General features: G+C 47.3%; 1 protein-coding gene across 2 annotated transcripts in view; it reads left to right on the top strand.

The window, feature by feature from the left end:
* The first annotated feature begins 8,008 nt into the window (after nt 1–8,008).
* The window catches only part of ST8SIA2 (ST8 alpha-N-acetyl-neuraminide alpha-2,8-sialyltransferase 2), a 35,659-nt gene continuing 22,404 nt past the window's right edge, over nt 8,009–21,263 (top strand). For both annotated transcript variants that reach the window (XM_067556102.1, XM_067556101.1), the window contains exon 1: nt 8,009–8,109. In XM_067556102.1, coding sequence (XP_067412203.1) covers nt 8,009–8,109 — 101 coding nt within the window. The remainder of the gene's footprint in view (nt 8,110–21,263) is intronic.

Genomic DNA, 21,263 nt, shown 5'->3' with positions numbered 1-21,263 from the left:
CAGAACTGTGGGGGCTTTAAAATCCAGACATAAACGTCATGATTAGGGTTTAATACAATATCAAGCCAAAGAGGAATACCACATCCTAACAGCTCTGAGTTCGGGTGGATCAGGACCAGGTCTGAATTTTGTATCTGAAGCCCTTCTTTGCTAATTAGTCATTTTAAAACTATCACTGTAAAAGAGAAATAACCAGTTGGGGCTTATTTTGTGCAAAGTGCTGTTAAATTTGTATCACTGCAGGTTGTCTATAGGAAATATAAGTATTACACACATTCCAGTCTGATTAATTAAAAATATGATCTTATATAGCCCGATTATTTCATTATTGTGCAAGTTTCCAATATGTTATTGCTCTAATGAATGAGTTTTACTTCTAAAACAGCAGGCTGCCCCACTAAGTGTGTGTCTACACTGCAATCAGAAGTGTGACCACAGCTTGGGTAGGCATACCCTTACTAGCTTTAATCTAGCTAGCACAGATAAAAATAGCAGGGGAAATGTGGTGGGGTGCGCATCAGCCCAGCCTCTTCAAGCCCCCCTGGCACCCTGAAACTATTGCAGGAATGCCTACATGAGCAACAATCACCTCTCCAATTGTAACGTACACAAGAATAAGGCTGAAGTGTGGAGGCTCAGGGAATAGAACAGGTAAATCTTGTGCCTTTTCTACACCAGTGTTATCCATGAAAGACTCCTTTGCTTGTTTGATGGATCTATGTAAGGGAAAATTTGCAAATGCAAATTTCTAGGGAACTCTTTGACTGCTTCTATGAGCCTCTGAAGCTGACATTGGGATTGAACTTAGTGAATTTGCTCCCTTTGGCTGTTGAGGTTTACAAGGGTCAGTGAAAATACAGCAAGAACCAACATTCTTCAAAGTTAAAGCCTCTTCCAGCCTGTTTCGTTCTCTTTCTCACTGCCTTGGGCACCTCTGTGACCCTGTGCTCATCAAGCATGATCAAAACATTCCCAGGTTCACGCCCCCCTGGGAGAATGCTCCCTGCCCACTACACACACACGCTGCCACCTGGTGGCTTGATAATCCACCAAAGCAATACAGTAACAAAGAGGGGCAATGCAAATCTGCAGATTTCAGCCAAATGCCAGTAGCAGTGCATTTAAAAAGTTGACAGTACTCAGATATGTTCCACCTCCCCAAATGGGAGATGCCCTGTTAGAGATGCATAAACTGCCAGGATATAATGGATGGGTACAGTGCCAACTGTGCAGATGCATTTGGAAATATCAATACATTAGCATCAGTCTCAGATAACAGGAGGTACAATTGTCACACATTTTCTACCGTTTCAGTTTTTTGTGTGTGTCTAATTGAGGGGGAGGAGGAAGGGCCTTATCTCTTGTGACTCGTGGTGGCAAAACTGAAAAATTGTTTTTGGTACCAGGTGGAAAGCTTTTCACATGCAAATTATCAATATCATTGCAACATAGTGTTTTTATTCATCTAAACCAGCTTATCTGACCAAAAAGAGAAAAAAAAGAATAAAAAAGATTATTCTTGTTTTATATCAAACATTGCACCCTGACAATAGTGAGTTGTATACGAGGAAATGTTGGGATGGATCACCCTATTCAGCAATTTACTATGAGAGGAAAAAACAAAGGAGAATAATGGACAGTTATCTGTTTTGGACATTCATGCCAAACAGTTAAATGGCTGTTTTTGTAGGCTTTTTAATTTCTCTTTTTCCCCATCAGAGAAATTGGTACATTTTTATAGTTGTGTATATTATTGTCTCTCCATTGCTTACAATTCCCTCTCAGAGGCTGGGAAAATCAGGTCCCATTCCCTACTGATTCTGTCCTTTTCTATTGATTTTTTTACTTTCTGAAAATCCTAATAGAGCTTGAAATGAATACAATTTAATTTTGCGCTCGCCTTTTATTGTGCACCAGTGAGGATCTTCGCTGCTGTTGCACAGCTCTAGGCGTAGAGAACAGGGCAGAGTTAGACCATGTCTACACTTACAAGTTTACAGAGACACAGCTGTATCTACGCAACTGTGCCGCTGTAAAAGCACTCGTATAGCCGTGTTATGCCACCAGGAGAGAGCTCTCCCCTCGACATAATAAAATGAGCTAAGGGACTCCTCCTTCTGAGGACAATAAACACTGGGAAGAGGAGTATATTGATACTTTACACTCTCATCCCAGGACAGTGAGGATCATTTGCCCCAGCCCAACAATCCAGGTAGAAATATTGCTCTCTTGGATGGTTCATCCAAAAATGGAACTCAGAAGGCCAAATCCTCATCTGGAATAAATCAACCCAGCTCCCTTGACTTTAACCTACATCAGATTACCCCTGCTGAGGATCTGACTTGATATGTCTTGCTTCTTAAGTGAGAACACACTTCTAGACCCGTGAGCCAGATCACCAATGATTTCAAAGTGCTTTACAAGCAGCAGGGTGTCACTGCAAGGTGGGTAAGTCTTGTTTTGCATATAATTAAACTGAGGCACAGAGAAGTTGAGTGACTTTGTCCCAAAGTCAAACAAATCTGGGAAAAGAGCTGAGGTACCTGGTTCCCAGTGCCTTGCTCTACTCACTGGAAAGCTGCTTAGGTATTAGGTGTTTATCCATTCAACAATCAAAGATGCAATGGATTCTTTCTGCAAGAGTAGGACTTATGCAGATGTGGGCTTTGCTATGCATGACAAGAGCATTCAAGAGAAGATTGAGGACACTGAACTTTGCCAAATCTGCATTGCTGATTCCTGCTAATGAACTGATTGGACAGGAACAGACACATCCTGCCCTGTGGGAGATGTTTGACTTTTGCAGGAGGCCTGAGGCTTTCACTGGAAGAAGCGCCTGGAGGCAGGTTATAGTGTCAATAATGAGGCTATGAAATCTTGTGGCCCTGGTTAATGTAGGCTCCCATTTGTCATACCTGTTTATCATGTCACCATACTGTTTAGCTGTATAAAATGGGCTGTCAATTTTGTTCATTTTGGGCTGACAGCTATGATAAAGGTTATGTGCATTTTACAGTTTTACAAATTTGAAGGAGAAAGGTCTTGCTGCACAAGGACTTATCATTCATCATACCACAGCAGGTACCCATTAGGCCATTTTGTCTGCGCCTCCCCCGCCAGTTCAGGATGCCACTACTTGGCTTAATGGTGCCTCCTGCCCAGGTTAAGGACTTGGTTTTAAATATATAGAACTGCTGCTCTCTCTACACATCTCTTTCATACCTGCATTATAAATCCACCTTCTCTCCTCAAGTTATTGGTAAACGTCCCTAGAGAGTTAACTGTTATTTCGTGAAGCCTTGAGCTATTGTATGGGAATTTGGTTAATATCCATTGATATTTATGAAAGGTCAAAAGGAAATGTAGAAGTGTCTTTCCTTTCTTTTCCTTTCCTTTAAAGCAATGAATGTGATAATGCATAAAGGAATTGCTTTTGCCACTATGCAAAGATTTTTTTTTTCAGTACACCCAATTTTATTTAGTGCAAAATTTTTGGAGTGGAGAATTATTCTCTAAATTACCAGAGGCCAGGTGATATAATAGTCTTTTATTCTATTTGAGAACATATTGCCCTTCCTCTACCGACTGTTTTCCACAGTTTGCTCTAATCTTCCTGAAACTGAAATTGAGGCCCTGATGATTTATGGACTCCAATCCTGCAACTTTTGTGCACCTGCTTAATTTTAAGTGGGTGAGTAGTCCCAGTGGCTTCAATGTACAGGTGACTCAGAGCTGCAGCATCAGGCCCATTGTTTGTGAAGCACTTTGGGATCCTTTGGGATAAAGAGCATGATATCAAAACTGGGTGTGTTAAACCCAAATCTTGCGGCATCCTCTGTGGGAGAGTCTCAGATTCCTCCATGCAGGCTGAAATATACTGTACTATGCTCGGTATCTGTTATACTGATTTTGTGCCTATATTCAAGGCTGCTGTACCACTTAGCCCTAGCTGAAACAGTAAATCCCCCAGATCTATGTTACAGAGCTGCATGGAGTTACGTGACATTGTGTGACTATGTTAATCAATTACAAAATAAGTTAGTAAACTGCCCGGCTCCTTAACCAGGATCAAGGGGGCCAGATGCCATCCTCCACCCAGGACACTGGCTCCACATCCAATACTGGATTCAATTCAAGGTTCTGGTCCTTGTGGCCAAAGCCTGACTACCTAAAGAATAGTCTTTCCCTCTGCAGCACTCCAAGAACATGCCGTCAATAGGCATGATGCAGCTGATGCTGCAAAGTTCTCTGTGAAAGTACCTCACTATGGAGCTCCCTGCCATCAAGCTCAACTCACAGCTTGCCTCCTTCAGGGCCTGGTCATGTTTCCATTGCAGTCAATAGCAGCACTCCCATTGACTTCATGGCTGCCAGATCAAGACCCAGAGCAGGCATCTATTTACACAAGCCTTTCCTAAGCAGAAGGGATGACTCTCCAGCCAGCAAGCCCCAGTCCCCAATACATTTCTTACTGAGACAGACAAACAGCTTATGGAGTATGAGTCCTGCCACAAGCAGAGCAAAGTATCCTGCCCTCCTACTCAGACCACTCGGATGAGGCTGTTCTGGTATTTAGGCAATGTGACTGTCACACTCTAAACAGAAGGATCAGACAGAAGGGACTGAAGCACCATCTGGGACAGAGCAGGAGGAGACCCTGAGGAGCAGAGCTTCTGTATCACTAGAGAGTCGCATAGCAGAGGAAAAGTGCCTTATGTGTGGTATTCATCTCACAGGATGAGAGCTTCGCTCCAGTGCATCTTCAGAACCCCAGATGGCAGTCATCGTGCTCCCTCTCACAGCCCTTCTTCACCTCATGCACTACTGCCTATTCATTAGGCTAGCCATGCTGCCCGTTTCCCATGAAGCTCCAAGACGGAGGAGCTGAGGAAATGGAAATTGGAAGGAAAATGAGCATTTTTTCTGGATTTCTGCAGAGGGGAAATTATGGAGCCATTTGCACTACCACAAAGTCACATTAAGACCCAAAGCCCCACATTCCCCTTCCTACACACAAAAAGTTGTACCACTCTAAGTATATTGATGTAGTTATATTGATACAACCCTCTACATACACCCAGTGTGGGTGCAATTCTACTGGTAGATGTGTTTATATCAGTGTACCTTCTTCCCATATAACTGCATCCACATCAGGATTTGTACCAGAATAACTGTCTTGGTAAAAAATCACACTCCTACCTGACATAGTTATACCAGTACAAAATTGGGTGTAGAATAGAAAATGACAGTTCTCCAAGTGGCCCCATTTAATAGCCCTGTTTTGCTTAATAGTGCCTCTTATTCAGGCTAAATATGCTGTTTTAAATATTCAGGCAAGTAGGACTGGTCTACACCACAGAGTTTTGTCAACAGAAGTCAGGTTTTGTCAACAAAACAATGGAGGTGTAAACGCTGAAATGCTCCTCCCACCGATGTAACTCCCCTGCTATGCCCACATAATAAAACCATCTCAACGAGCGATGTAGGGCTTATGTCGATGTAGTTAGGGTGACGCAGTGTCATGTAGACACTGTGTTCCTTACATCCACTGTTGGCTGTCATTCTTGTCAATATCATGGCTCCAGAACTGAGAAGAAAGCCGGGCAGCTAGAGCCCAGCTGCCCCTCTGCTCCCCTGGAGAGCTGAGAGGCTTCCCCCAGCTCCTGGCTGGCAGCAGAGAGGGAAGAAGCCCTGGGAGGCTGGACCCGGCTCCTGGTGGGGAACGGGGAGTGGGGGTGGCAGACTGCCGGGAACCTGTGGGGCAGCTGGGCTCCTGGCAGGGAGCTGCCAGCGGAGCTGAGAGACCTGGCTCTCAGCTCCCCATACTGCCCCTCTTCGGACAGCTCCTGGTGAGGATGTACACCACCAACCCAAGGAGGGGAGTGTGGACATCAGCCACCGCAGTAATTAATACAGTGGCTGTAAGTCGACCTAACATACGTCAACTTATCTTTGGGGGCTATGTCTATACTGACGGCAGCACAGTCGGTGCCGTCGGATCGATTCGGAAGTGGAGACCCACTCAATCGACCTGGAAATCGATGCTGCTAATCCACCCCCACCAAGAAGAGTAACGCTGCTTTGACGGGAGTGCTTTTCCCATCGGCACAGTGAAGTGAAGACGCCTTGGTAAGTAGAAGTTAGGAAGTTGACAGGAGTTACGCAAGCTACTCTACGTAACTTGCATTATCTCCCATCAGCAGCCGCCAAATTTCACAGCAAGTGTAGACATAGTTGTAATGTAGACAAGGCCTTAGTCTTTCTCTCTCCCCCCTCTCTCCACATCTGTACCTCATATCTGCTGCATCATTATCCACTACATACCTCTCTAGTTTGGTGGCATGAATAACGTCAGATATTTTACTTATGTCCAGCAACCTTTAGATCAGTTGAACAAGCCTGAGTTTAGGCACAGCAGGACAGCTTGGCCTCGGCTAACCCCATTTCATTATTGGCCCTTTATCTCTATGCAGGATGCCAGAATCATAGTCTCATAGATGACAGGGCTGGAAGGCAAGGACCTCCTGGGTCATTCTCCAGTCCAACTCCACCTCCTTTTCCCCTCCTCCCACCCCATCACACACACACACACCATCACTACCCTGCCTGTGAAAGAAATTGCAGCTCTAACCCCAGCAGCCATTTCTCTCCAACATAGAAACTAAGATTATGGCTGTATCTTGCAGCAGGTCACTGGGGCTAGGAGTGTGACAGACACCTCTATTTCTCTGGGCATTAAAGCTATAGTGTGCCTTTGCTGCTAAACACAATGGGCCAAATAAACCCCAGATATGACTCTAGTGAGAGTCAGAGTCACACCAGGCTAATAATTTATTATTACAAAAGCAGTTTCACAATTTTCAAATAATTATTCCTCTCAAATTATATATAAATACTAATAAAGAATGTTAATAATTAATCACATGTTTATTTTATGTTTATATAGTGCTTTTTATCCCAAAGGACCCCGTTTACTGTGGACATTATACAAGAAGGGAAAAGGTACAATCACTACTGTAATAAACCTGATTATAATAATCAGCGTTAATAGTATATTTTGTCTTTAGAGGGACAAACCTGCCACCAATTGGCACTCCCTCCAATACATGCATAAGTGATTGAAGCTGCAAAAATTCCTCAGACCCCTCTATTTATGCGCGCAGATTGGGTAGACGGGAATGTTAGCGCACACATCATTTTGTAGGTGCAAAACACTGCCTCTGGCATCTTTGCAGGTACAAATCTAGAGGACCTAGCTATAAGATTTGGCTGGTTGTGCAATGGGGTGCTGGTGGATGACTAGGCTCCTAGGTGACAGGGTAATGCAAGTAATAAGTAATATAGTGCATTTCATCTGAGGATCTCCAAGCACTTGGCAGACATTAATGTCAGGGGTTAGTTTTCATCATGTTAAATCCATGTTCTGTACATCAATAGAACCCATATGTGTCCATAAGGAGAGGCCAGAGGTTCTTCCTGTGCCAGGGTATAGCACCGCCCATGGGGGGAGAGGCTGGCAGTGGATCTGCCACACACTTGCAGGGGGGTACGGGTGGTGTGGGGAGGGGGGGAATGTTACAAAGCATTTGCCTCTGCCCACCCACCCTTGTCTGTGTCAGGGGAGTGCAGGCAGGAGCTCAGCGCTGTCCTCAGTGCTGGTCTGTGTGTCAGACAAACTTTGCGGGGGGGGGGGGGGGAGGGAAGAGGGGGATACGTTTCCCAGTCTCTGGCTCCCTCCCTCCCTCTCTCTCGCTCAGTGTCAGGGAGGGTGGGAAAAGCGCTCTCCTGCTCCTTTGCAAAGAGGGGACCGGCCGGGCTCTGCCAGCAGCCCCTGCCCACCCCTGGGCTGCGGCGAGCGGGGAAGGGCGAAGAAGGCGCGAGGCGGGCAGAGGTGGTGGCGTTTCTCGGGCGAGCCCCCGAGCGGCTGGCACTGGGCGGGGGGGGCCGCTCCGCCCAGGACCCCAGCGCGGCTCCCCAGCCAGCCGCCCCCCGCCCCCGGCCAGGAGCCATGCAGCTGCCGTGCCGGAGCTGGGCGCTGGCGCTGCTCACCCTGCTCGTGGGCTTCCTCATCTTCGCGGACATCTCGGAGCTGGAGCAGGAGGGGAGCGGGTGAGCAGCCGGTCCCGGGAGCGGGCTCCGGGACGGGCGCTGGGCTGTCTGCACCGGGGGGGCGACTGCCCGCGGGAAAGGGGGCGCTCCGTGCGGGAGGGGTGCTGGGGGGAAGAGGGGTGCCAAGGTGGGCGCTAGGGGGAGGAATTTCTGGGGGGGAAGGGGTGCTAGGGAGGAGGAGAGGGGTGCCGGGGGTGGGTGTTGGGGGGGAAGAGAGGGGTGCTAGGGGGAGGAGAGGGGTGCTGGGGGGGGTGCTGGGGGGAGGAGAGGGGTGCCGGGGTGGGTGCTGGGGGGAAGAGTGCTGGGGGACGTACCGGGGGGGGCTGGGGGAGTCGGGAAGGGGGTGCCGGGCAGAGAGGAAGGAGGAGGGGGGGGCGGTTCAGGAGAGTTTCTTTGTCTGGTTCTCCGGGTCTCTTGGTCTCTTGCCTTTACCGACGTGTTTCGCTCTCTGCTCTCGGGGACTGAGCAAGTGGGGAGAGAGGGTCTCTGAGAGGCGAACGCCGGGCGCGGGGGGCAGGTACCGGCCCGACTAGGGATGGGGGAGCCGGTCCCGGTGCCGGTCCGGGCGGGGATGGGGGAGCCGGTGCCGGTCCGGGCGGGGATGGGGGAGCAGGTACCGTTCCAGGTGCGGACAGGAGTAGCAGGTGGGGACGGGGGATCCGGTCCCGGTCCGGATGGGGGATGGGAGTGGAGAGAGCCCAGTCCGAAATGTGCAGGGGTTCCCACGAGGTGGGGCTGGGGTTCTGTGATTAACCCCTGCGCGCCCCCCGCCCAGCCCAGCCCTTCTTCCTCCCCCCTCCCTCTGCTGCGCTTGTCTCCCCCCTTCCCCTTCCCCCCCGCCCCCCGACGCGTCTGTGTTTGCTCCGAAGGCTCCTCCCCAGCCCCGGTTCCGGGCGGAGGCACTGCTAGCGGCGAGGTGAGCAGGGTGGGTCTCTTGTAGCTTGTGGGGCTGGGGATCCTGCCAGGTGGCAGATGGGCGTGAGTCATCCCATAATGACCTGCGCCCAGGGGCATCTTGGCATTAAAAGGCAAGGCATTCTCTAAGGGCACAATGCGGGGGACGAAGGGGGCAGCTTTTAAATAACATCGGGTGTCTCTTGACCTGCGGAACTCACCGCTGCAGGCAGCATGAAAGCAAAAGATCCGACGTTTCTATGAATCAGAATCGCCCAAGCACTGACACCATCCAGGCTAAAATGACAAGGACTGTTAGGAGCAGGAAGAGATTCCTCCCTCCCCCTCCTCATCCCTCACCCTCCCCCTCCCCCCCCCCCCCAGCACGGCACTGTACAAATAAATTCATTAATTGTCTTCATCATTTTATTATTACATTATATTGGGTGCATTTCCTGGTGCTGAGGGCAGGAGATGATTACAGATGTCAATAACCTTCCTTTGAATCACCAAGAGACAGGAATGCTGGCCTAGATGGACCATTGCTCTGGTCTGGTTTGGCAGCTCCTTTGAAATAATAAACCAGTTGCAATGTATTTAAAAGGTGCCGTCTCCTCCCTGCCCTGTTCCCATCAGTCAGACAGCTCTAATCTCCCGTCCTCCTTTTCTTCTCCCTCTCATCTTGCTCCACCTCTTCTCTTCCCTCTGTCCCAGCTTCTACTCCCTCAGGGTCTGTCTCTTTCAGGCTTACGGGCACCTCTGCAGAAAACCATTTTATGGAGTTACTTCTCAGTCATCATTTTCGTCAGGGAGTCCCTGTGCCACCCACCCCATCCCACCTCATTGTTATTGTACATTTGGATGATAAGTGCAGGCTTATTATCGAAGGATCCGTATCCCCAGTCTGTGGCATCTGAGTTTGTTGCTGTGGAGAGGACAGCGGTCCTTCACAGGAGGGATTGCATATGAATTCAGGTGAAGAAGAGCCAGCAGGATCAAGGGAGCTCCTCAGGAATAACAAACAGCATGTTGGAATGCAACTGCCTAGAGATCATAAGAAGCGATCTGTAATGGGTAGAAGGGGATTTTTAATAGACAATGGAGCCTAAACCTCTAGGTTCCAATCTAACCCAGGTTGGCAATGACTGCAAGTTGTTACCAGGTGACGGCCTTTCTGAAATGTGTTTGCTGGTCTCAGTCCAGTTCTTGTATAACAGCTAAACACATCACCTCCACAGATACTCTGATTGCCCTCTGGTTGGTGACTATTGCAACGAGACCAAGGACTGAATGGGCCACGGAGGTTGATCTGCATGGTTGTCCTCAGATTCTAAACTTTTCAGAGCAGGGACTGGCTCTTTGTTATGTGTTTGTACAGAGCCTGGTGCAAAGATGCTACCATGAAATAAATAAATAATCTACTCAGAGGGTGCTTCCATGTCAGGCTTAAGGGACATTGGTGGGGCATCGTAGGGAAGTTGCTACTGCCTTTGCTGCACCTGTTCTGGGGGTATAATCTTGGCTTTCAGTCTCCAGAGCTGTGTGATTCCAGTATCTTTTGCAGACTCTATTGGCATGTCTACATTTCAATTAAACACCCACGGCTGGCCGGTGTCAACTGACTCAGGCTTACAGGGCTCAGGCTGCGGGGCTGTTTAATTACGGTGTAGACATTCGGGATTGGGCTGGAAGCCAGGCTCTGGAACCTGGTAAGGAGAGAGGGGTCCTAGAACCCAACCGCCAGCCTGAGCTGGAATGTCTACACCACGGTTAAACAGCCCTGTAGCCCGAGTCCTGTGAGCCCAAGTCAGCTGACATGGGCCAACCGCAGGTATTTAATTGCAGTGTAGACACCCTAAGTGCATATGAAGAGGAGCGAGTAGCTGCAAATGTGCAGATAGAAGGGGAACAGCTTAGAGAAACAGTGTTTCAAAGCTTTCCAACAGTTCTTAGTGTATTTTTTAGAGCAAACTTGCTCTAAATTAGAGCTGCCAGGAATCTGCAGGATTTGCATCCAGATCTGCATTTCACACCCACAAGTTCAGGAATGCGTGGATCCCAGATTGTGTTTCAGCTCCTTCCTCTGCTCTCAGTCCACTCCCTCCTCTTTGTTCAGCTTTCTTGGCCTATTGAAATGAAAGCAGAGTCGACCATGTGTCCTCTGGAAGGACCAAATAACAAACTGGCTGGGAATCAGGGCAGGTTCAATTCCCATCGTGCCGTTCCCCAGCTTAGACATATCCCTTGATTATTTTAAGGAAAAGAACAGCTTGCGCATTTTTTCACATGCCCTTCCCCCAGCTCTGGTTGGATTCTAGGGCCAGGCATCCTGTCTGGAAGAAGATGGCTCATATGGGAAGGGAGTTGGGTGGGAGAGGAACATGCTTGTCTCACCCTCAAACACTGGGAAGTCTCAAGCATCCCAGTAAGAGAAAGAATGGATAAAATGCTCATGAAATGCAAAGTGAAGGTCGTGTGACTATTATTGGCGAGGTGACCAAAAAAAATCAGGCTTTTTCCAAGGACAAGTCCTCAGCATCACAGGTAAAGAGAAGGCTAAGACGCAGGAGTGCTGTAGTTACTGAAGTGTGACAGATGTTTCGGGGAAAGCCAGTCATTTAGTTTGTTTCTTTCTCAAGTCATCCTTCTTGCTGCTCCACATGTTATTACACCCCTTTCTGCAGATGGGGGAAACTGAGGCAGAGGTTAAAATGGAGGAAGTCAGTGCCAGGATTAGAATTCAGGAGTTACTCACTTCCAGGAGCTACTCACTGCAGCTCCACACATCAACCCACCCCTCTCTTTCTCTTCAGCGTGGCCTATACATAGTTTTTGTAGCAGTATAACTGTGTCAATTAGGGGAGTAATTTGTAACAAGCTATATTGGTTCAACTGCTACCGTGGACACAGAAATAGTTTAATTTAGTGAGTTATAATAGTTTCCCTTCTGGTATGGGAATAAGTTATCCTGGTATACGTGCCTGTATACTGGTATAACTGCAGCCACATTAGATGGGTTGTACCTCTTTGACTATACTGATGTATACTGGTACTGATATAGTCAAAGAAGCGCAACTTTTGTGGTTAGACAAGTCCATTCATTTCACTCTGGTATATTGCCTTTATAAAGCATTGGCATTTCAAATGACATTGGTACTTAGTTTTCAAACACTTGCCTGATTGCAGGCTGCTGGAATCTTGTAGAGACTTCCTTTCCGCAAGTCCCTCTGTGCCGTCTGCTCTGTTTCCCCTGAAATACTCAGAGCAAAGTTCCCCTGTAAGTCTTCCCTCTAGAACACACCTTGGGGAAGCCGTGACATGAGTGTGGCTTTTTTCTTATTCGCTTTAGTTAGTGTGGCATAATGGGGAATAATTGCCCTGCCCCTCTGCCTCTTACTGCAGGGAGAGACAAAGGATGCCACGACTGGTGGAATAATTATTGTCAGTTACTGAGAGTAAAAATGTGCTTCTCTTTGTGAAGTTTAAAGGGACAGTGTCCCTTAGCAAGTTCTGCAGGGATCCCTCACTGCCCTGATTATCTGTCAGAGCCATTAAGGGAGCCCGTGCCTTTGCTGTCACCAGGTGACTTCTTCAATAAGCCATCCTGGTGCACATTTGTCATGTGTATTAACCCTTTCTCTGCTGGACCAGACTGCATGCCCCTCAGCCTCAAATTACAGAGAAAATATACGCTGCTCTTTCAAATGCCTGGTGTTGCCCATGAGTTTTTGGCCAGCTTGGAAAACTGGGGGTGGCATGCTACTGTTTGCTAGTGTGGCTTAAGGGTTCCATTGAATCCTTCACTTCATCTGGATGTGCACATAGCACATAACAGCAGCCTGTACCGCCCATTTCCAGGACACTGTGGCCTTTTCTCTCAGGCATAGAGCTGGTCACTCCTAGCCATGCCCCCTGACTGGATTATTGTAAACCTGCCCTTGACCCAGCCTCTGGAAGCTGCAGCCTAGAGGCTGCAGAACACAGTGGCACCTCCCCTTTCGAGTGGAGTGGGTTTGTCCGATCATTTACCAGGTCTGTATTCTGTTTTGGCTACTTCTTCAGTTGAAGGTGCAACACAAGATGTTGCTGGTGAAAATCTTTAAACCCTGGATATCTGGGACCCAATTACATAAGAGATTACCTGTCTCCTTATATCCTGCTGTAGACATGTGTCTGCTGCCACTGTCTGCTTTCCAGGTTCAGTGGCACAGTGTTCTCAATTGAGAGTCCCCCCAGACAGTGCCTCAGATCCCTAGCCTGGCCAGCTTCAGATCCCACTGCAGGGCTGTGTCTGGCTTCTGAGTATCTGGGGAGCACTTTTCCATTGGTTTTGCTTTTTGTTCTCTGGTTGTGGTTTTAGGGCAGAGGAAACAACAAGGGGTGGCTTTGGGGGTCAATTATGATGGCTGAACGTCTGTTTGTGTTGACAACAAGACTGGAGTGACAACTTGATGTGTTCAATTTAGAACACTTCTAGCCCAGATGTTCTTTCGCTGTCATCCATGAAACACTCATGGTCTGCTTAGGTCTTCCAGGCAGTCTGATTTGCCACTTCTGATCTCAGAGGTGAGGCACCTGTCAGTCTTCGACAGGACTCGAGGAAGCATCTCTGCTCTAAGAATCTCCTAGGTTTTCAGAGGATTTTTTTCACCCAAGTAAATCAAAGATAACCTGAGTTTCTCTCTCTGAACCCTGTATGGCTGCTTCTTGTCTTCTTTTGCTGGCTGTTTCATTAGTGTAAATTCAACTGTGATTAAGTAAGAGTAAATGGGGGATTCAGGCAGAGCTGTTTTGCTCAAAAGAGAGCCAATGCTATTATTGAAAGAGCTGCCGTGGGGTAAATGAGGAATAACGCTGTGGCTGCGCGCAGGGGTGCGTGGTGATGTGAAGTGTGTGGATAATCCCACTTCCTGAAGCATGCTACTGTAAAACAGTGATAAAACAAGAGTAGTAATGCCTGATAAGTCAAGCCCCATTGACATTATATTGGAAGTGTGTGGATCTGAAACCTGACACGTCACATATGCCTCTTTTTTTATCCCTCTAGCTCATTTTTTTAAACAAGTTAAAGAGACAGTAAGATAATTTTAGGAAAAGTGACATTTTTCCCATCTGTTGATTCCGTGGGTTGCATGCTTGAAAACAACTGAAAGAGGTGTGGCCATATAGCTGCCCACTGCTATCAATGAAAGTAGATCCCCGCATGACGGCCATGTGAAATGCAGATGGAGGATTCCCTCCTGTTGCCTCATTTTAGGCTGCCTCACCTGCACTTCAGTGTATAGATCTGCGCCTTTCATGCTGATTCTTCACTGATTTCCCCATGTCAGCACGTCAGCGTAATTGGCTTTTTCTCTCTCAGGCACTAGGCGTCGGGTTTTTGTAGACTCAGTGTCTCGGTTCCTGTGTCTTCAGGTTACACTTGCAATGAGACACTTATTTGTGACAAGGCAGAAAACTGAGGGCCAAATTCTGCTCTCATTTACACTGCTGTGGATCTGGAGTGACTCCACTGAAGTCAGTATCTGACTAGCAGAGCCATGTCTGCTTAGAGAATTGTAAGGCATTCTCCCACTATTGGTCTAGCATCTATGCATCTCCACTGGGACAAGCAAAGTTGGGAGTTGTAGCATAGTTCAGCATTCCACATTTTTACCACTGTATCTTCTAGACCTGCTCTAAGATAAGAACACCAGTGGCTCCACTGTTGCTAGTCCTGTTGGAGCTGCATCAGCCCTACAGCAAGAGTGTGCGAATTTTCCTGAAATCCTCAGCATAGACACACTCTCTAGAATTCAGTCTCATGACATTAGGAGAAATGAAGCTCACAGCTCTAAAAATAGCATCTGATATTTAGGAGGTTTTAACACCAACGCTGCCAAGTGGTGACAACGTGAAAAGTGAGATGTTAAACATGGGTAAGTGAGATTTCAAATGTCTCACTGAGACACATTGCAAGATCCCTCCCCCCAGCAGAGAGACGCATTCACAATTTCCTAATCCCAAAAAAGGGAACCTCGCTGGCCATGAGAGTGGGAGTTGGCAGGTCTCCCTAATGAAAATGTAGGACTACTAGGGGTGCTGAGAGCCAGCATACTGCAGGCCAGCACCCAACAAGTTTCCCACACACAGCTCTGGCCTGCAGCACCCCTGCTGTTCCAGTCTTAGGCCCCGCCCAATTCTGCCAGTGTACTTCACTTCTGATGCCCGCTGTTAGTCCAGTCCTGGGTCCCCCATTGTTCTGTCAATTCAGTTCACTCCTCACGCACAGCACCCACTGCTGCGCCACAGCTGGTTTTGTCTTGAGCCAGACGTGCTGAGTTGTGATGTGCTCAAATGGAGAACAGGATGAGACAAACCAAGCTAATTTTCAAGCCACAATCACATGTCCAGGTGAAAGGTCCACGTATAAATTGAAGCCCAGCTGAATCATCCACAGTCAAGCTTGCGGGACTCAGACCGCACCTTCGCCAGGCAGCATCACACCTAGGCATTGTCCCAAAGCCAAGTTTTGGGGTGCAGATGAGGATTTCATAATTCAAACCCAAATCTTTCACTCAGCTCCTGTCTCTGTAAAGGGCCCCGCCAAAACCCCAAATCTACAGCTCGTCAGAAAAACTTCAATGAAACATTTTTGGTGGGAATTTGCCAATTCATCAATAGCAAAAGGCTTTGCAAAGATAGTCTGATTCCAGTGAAATTCTGCGGCCTGCCTGATTTCCTGCCAGCTCACCCCCCTGGCTCTGAATGAAAACAAGCCCAAATTTCAAAATTGGAAAATCCTCTACGAAACAGGATGACTATTCTCCACCCAGCTCTGGGGCCTCAATTGTTCACTGGCTCCGTGAGTAAATCTGGGGTCTCACAATAATCATCTCCAGGGCTGCAGCACTTGTGAACCTGACTGCTCTCTGGCCCTCCTTAACCAATCATTCACTAATGTCTTGGGGCCCTAGTGCCGAGTGGATGCAATGAAATCCCATTGTTCTCCTCTGAAGGGAGGAAAAGTTATCAAAAGCCCTGCTGTTCATAATGGGGTGATCGCCACTAGTACCAAATCCTGCACGCAATGCCCAGCATCTCAGCTAAATTCATTTCTCTCCCTGGGGTAAAGGAAAGGTCACATTTTTCTGATGTGGATTCAACCCATTCCAAAAGATGGACCTGATTTGTCATTTGCGAGGGGGAGGGTGTGTATGTGGGAGGTGGTAGCTGGTTGTGTTAGCATCTGTGAGCCAGACTGTATAGAATCTGTGTGTGTGTGTGTGTGTCTAAGTCTCTGTGATAGTGTGTGTTTTCTGTTTGTGTATGTGTCTGTGTGTGCACATCTAGGAGTCTGCATGTTGAGTCGATGATTGATTGTCAGTGTATCTGTCTGTGTATCCATATGATATTTTTGTATGTCTACTTGTAAATCTGTGTGTATTTGTGTGAGTCTGTGTACAAATTTATATCTGTGTTTGTGTAAATCTGTGCCTGAGTGTTTGTGTCCATAAGTGTGCATGTGTGAGAGAGAGAGAGAGGTTCTGTTCCTGCTTCTGACACTGTCTTCTTGGGTGACCTTGCCCAAGTCACTTAACCTCTCTACCCTATCTGTAACATGGAGATGATCAATTTTATTTGACACACAGGAGAGCTGTGAAACTTAATAAATCAGTTAATCATTTGAGATCCTCGGATATCTGGGAATATCAAAGGGCTTAAATTTAGTTTAACAATCTCCCTCCACCCCACCCCACCCGCAGGGCTAGGTAGCTATTATTGTCTTCATTTTACAAAGGGAAGAAGCTGAGACACAGAGCTAAAATGATTTGCCCCAGGTCACACAGACCAGATGTGTCAGAACCAGCTATAGATCCACTAGAACTAGGTGAATACTGCAAAAATGATCATTGAGATTTGTTTGAAAATGTTCAACCAATTCACTTTTACTGTGCCCTTTTTTGTGTTCATTTTCTACGAATATTCTAGTGAATGAGCTGACTGGCAAAGCTGTTTGTGGCAGCTGCGAATTTTAAGTAGATATGGAGTATATCCATGGAAAACACGTTCTGAATTCATAATCCTGAGAATTTGGACCAGACAATTGCCTCCAAAGTTCCACTCATTCAAATAGACAACATGATCTACTTGTCCAGTCAAAGTGGTTCGGAACTTGCCTATCGAAAACTCACGGCACATGGCTTGTAAATAAGCTACAGACCAAGCACTAGTCCCAAAGAAGAGTAAGTGAATCAGTTCAGAAAATGAGTGCATTGGAGAAAAATCACAGGCTGGGCACAGACAAGTTGTGACCAGAAAATTCTTCAAATAAATGATTCATCGCAAATGATCCATTCAGCTCTACAGCCTTGACTTCAGACTGATCCATGGGACAATCTGGCCTCCCCAGCCTGTGAGATATAAATCATGTCACCTTATATTTGTATGCAGAGCTTCTAAGCCAACATACCATCTTCCAGAGCCCAAATTCAGCCCAACTACCTCAAAGCAAAAATTAAAGCGTCTGGGCTACTCATCCATAATAAAAAGCTACCATACATATATGCTAGTTGCTCACTGGAAAACATCTCCAAACAGAAGTCAAAGGACCTGAGCTTTGTGACTGAAATTGGGAAGCAGGTTAGTATGCTGTGGGGCTGACTGTAAGATCAAACTGAGAACACCTGGATTAGTAAGAGAATACAGCCATGCAGCATTAGGCAGCTTTTTGCATCAAGGTCTGTCCACGTAGCTTTAATAGTGGTTGGTCTTTACCATTTGAGGCTGAGAGATTTAAGTCTGGAGCAACTGAGCTAAAATAAAATGGGCTGACTTTTTTGCTTCTTTTTAATTAGTACCGCCCATCTTTTAGTATTTTCCTCTTGGCAGACCAGTGACAGGGCCTGCCTAGGGATATTGGCCTGCACGTGCTGTCTGGGAGCATGACAAACCTGGGAAAATCTTTTGCCTGTTGGGACCGCAAGTGTCTAAACAATAGATTTGCTTGGACAGTCACTACTGGGGAGCTGTCCAGTGCCCCAGCTGGGAAGGGACAAGCAGCACTGCAGACCATAGTCATGCTGCATGATGCCTTGAACTGTACACTGAGAGGAGATGTGGGAAAGTATCCTAATGTTAGAATGTGAAGAGGAAAAGGCGCAGCGTCCACTCATATTTTTAGTATTTATTCACTGGAGGGACATAGGATTCTCCAGACCAGTTCAGACCATTGGTCCATCAAGCCTGATGTCATGCCAAACCTCTGATCAACACCCGCAGCTTCAGGGAATGGTGAAGAATAAATGAAATCAGCTCAGAGCCTGGCACAGTCGCCATGAGCAGCATTTCAGTTGCCCACCTAGTGCAGGAGAGTGCCGCCCAGATTCTTCTTTGCCAGCAGTGTGCCTACTGCAGTGACCATGACTAGCCGTGCAGATGTCCTCAAGCTGAGTATCTGCTGTGTGTGTCGGCCGGGAAAATGAAACATTTGCCTGAACTCCTTGCATTAAACCACACCTTGTTCCTCATTTGAGATGCCATCAGGTTGAAGACATAGGGCACAGAGTTCCTCTCCAATTCCCTTATGTCACAGCAGTCACCAGAACTAGTTTAGATGCCCTCAGGCTAGAGATGTAAACGGGAGGATACCTCTCCAATCCTGCATGGGCTCTGATGCTGGCAGTGTTCTTCATGGCTGGCATTTCACATGCCCTGAGGACTGTAAGCTTTAAATGCACCCTCAGGAGAAAAGCTCGACAAACTGATGAGCAGAGGGGAAAGAACTTACAAGAAATATTTGCTAACAGAGCCATTGTTTGTTTTTCTCCTGAAGTTACTCTCACGTCAGGTCAATAACCAGCGAGCACTGGAAATAGAACAAGTGGCTCAGGGTGATCATCAGCCATGGATCACATTTCACATTCCCTCTTGTCAGATGACAGTGTTGTCTTTAGCTAGCAGGGTTCTTCCACTGACATCATTCCCAGCCATCTTCTCAGTCTGACACAGCCCCAGCTGCAAGGGTCTTCTCCAGCTCCTAAATTCTCCATCCCTGCGTGTGGCAGAGACGTTGGGCAACCACTTATTCAGGCAGTAGGGAAATACGTTTCCCTTTCCAAGACCTTAATCCAGTCCGTATCTGTATTACAGAGAGTGTGAGGGAGCGTGAATCCCGTTTGGACTGCTTCTTCAAAGGACAAGTGTTTGAAAAGGATGCTCAGATTGCCCATTAATCCTGACTGCTCCTGCATCCTGCAAATGGATGCTCGATAAATGCCAATAAGCTATCTGAATGAATCAGCCCCGCCATCCTCTTGACGAGATGAAATAGCAATTGATTCTCAGACTTGTCAAAGGAATGAAAAACCTGATACAGGAGGAATCCCTCCTGTCTGAAAATATACAGTGTCCTATGGGAAGCAAGAAGCTGCATAGGATGGAATGCCCCAAAGCAACATGTGCAAAACAAACTGCTCAGAGGATGTGATATTAAGAAGGGGTGAGAATCCAGCTCAGATAAAGCAAGGAACCTGTCTCCCAGCTCCCCTGACCTTTCACTCCAAACTCAAATTCTTTCTGGAGGTACAGTACTGTTTTCTTCTCTGTTGCTTACCCTCTTGGGGCTGGTGCATCTGGGCAGTGGGAGCAAACAGGCCCCAAAGGGAATTTTTCATTTAAAAAAAAAAAAGTCCAGATGAAAAGCTGAACATTTCTGCAAGAAAAAAAGAGAATCTTTTGAGCAGCTTTAGTAATTATAGAGCACAGTAATTCTCGTACCTAGGCAATGGGCACAAAGTGGAGAAAAGACTTAAAGCTGGTAGTTCCCAATAGGTCTAAGAGAGTTACGGGCCCAGCTCCTATTGAACATCAGTAGGAACTGGGGGCCAATTCCCTGAGAATGCCAGGCTAACGAAAGAGTGAGCTCTGCGGTCAGCGTTGTGCAGATTGGATATTTGTCCTATTTTTTTCTCCTCTCCCCGGTACGGGGTTGCATTAGTCTGGAAGCCAGCACTAGAAATGTCTTACCTCTGGCTCCCAACAGTCTGACTTTGGAAAGATGCAGTTTCTGTGTCTCTGCTGAGTGCAGTGGTCTCAGGATTGTGAACGACAAGGCTCTAACTTGGGTAATCTATTCCAGCCTCTCATAGGCCATACTAAATAGTGCCCATGATTTCACCGAGACTATTTGTGCTAAGGCATCACAGTCTGGCCATAGACTAATACCAGGACCTTGAATTGCAGCCAGCCTTGGGCACAGGGAGCCCGTGGTGGCTGCGTTGGTGTGATATGTTCTCCGTGACTCACCCAGGAGACGGGCTGCTGTCTGTTGGACAGGATGGAGATTTTTGGTTGGCCTTAACTGACAGCCCGAGATAAAAGCGGTTGCAGGCGTCCAGTCTAGAAATGGATCTTGTTTGCCAACTCCTCCTGTGAGAGAGAAGTGTGAAGTCTCCTGGCGACTGGAGGAAGGCTCTCCTAGGTACTGCTGTGACCTAGTTCTTGCAAACCAGGGATGAATTTAGTGTGACCCTGAAGTTGTGTGATACTTTGATTATCTTGGAGCCAGACACCTGTGGTGGTGGGTGAGGTTATTATTAATAGAGCTGGTCTGGAATTTTTCTAACAGAAAATGCAGTTTTGGCAAAAATCAAAATTTTCTGGGGAAAATTTTTTATTTTCTTTTGGGAAACCTGACATGAAATATTTCCTTTCGGGTCAGTTCCAATAGTAATGTAATATTTTGGATTGCTGTACTGACTCGAAACATATATTTATTTCGAGTCAGTTTAACATTAAACTGCATTTCTCCATTGTGGCATGCTGCCTCATGGGAGCTGAAGTTTGAGTCGCCTGATAGCACCATTCTGTCTGATGGGCTGGGCTCTCTGGCCAGACTACAGCTCCCATGATGCAATGCAGTCCTGCCTCTGACTAAGCTGTGTGGCACATTGTAGGTGCCTGATGGGATATGTAGTCAGACCAGGGATCTCATCAACATGCTGGTGGCAGTGCGGCCCATGCAATCTGACAATTTCTGCTAAAGAGCTCTTCTATACTTTGTAAAAGATGGGGGCCAGGACTGACTGCTGGGGCTCTTTGCCGGTGAGGGCTGGGGAGGAAAAAGAGCAATAACCCATCACTTGACTGGAATCTGCTGGAGAGAAATGGTCAGGACCAAGTTGGATCCATGCTGCCCACCCCAGCCAAGGCTTGTAAATGAGTCAGTGGGCCCTTGGCATCCACTATCAAAGGCTAAGATTTGGCCTATGTCCTTTGCC

Source organism: Emydura macquarii, unplaced genomic scaffold (assembly GCF_026122565.2).
Source record: "Emydura macquarii macquarii isolate MOO-44397 ecotype Brisbane River unplaced genomic scaffold, CSIRO-AGI_Emac_v2 contig_1644, whole genome shotgun sequence".
NCBI classification, from domain to species: Eukaryota; Metazoa; Chordata; order Testudines; family Chelidae; genus Emydura; species Emydura macquarii.
The sequence above is the reverse complement of the archived record's forward strand: the minus strand, read 5'-3'. Positions and strand labels throughout refer to the sequence as shown.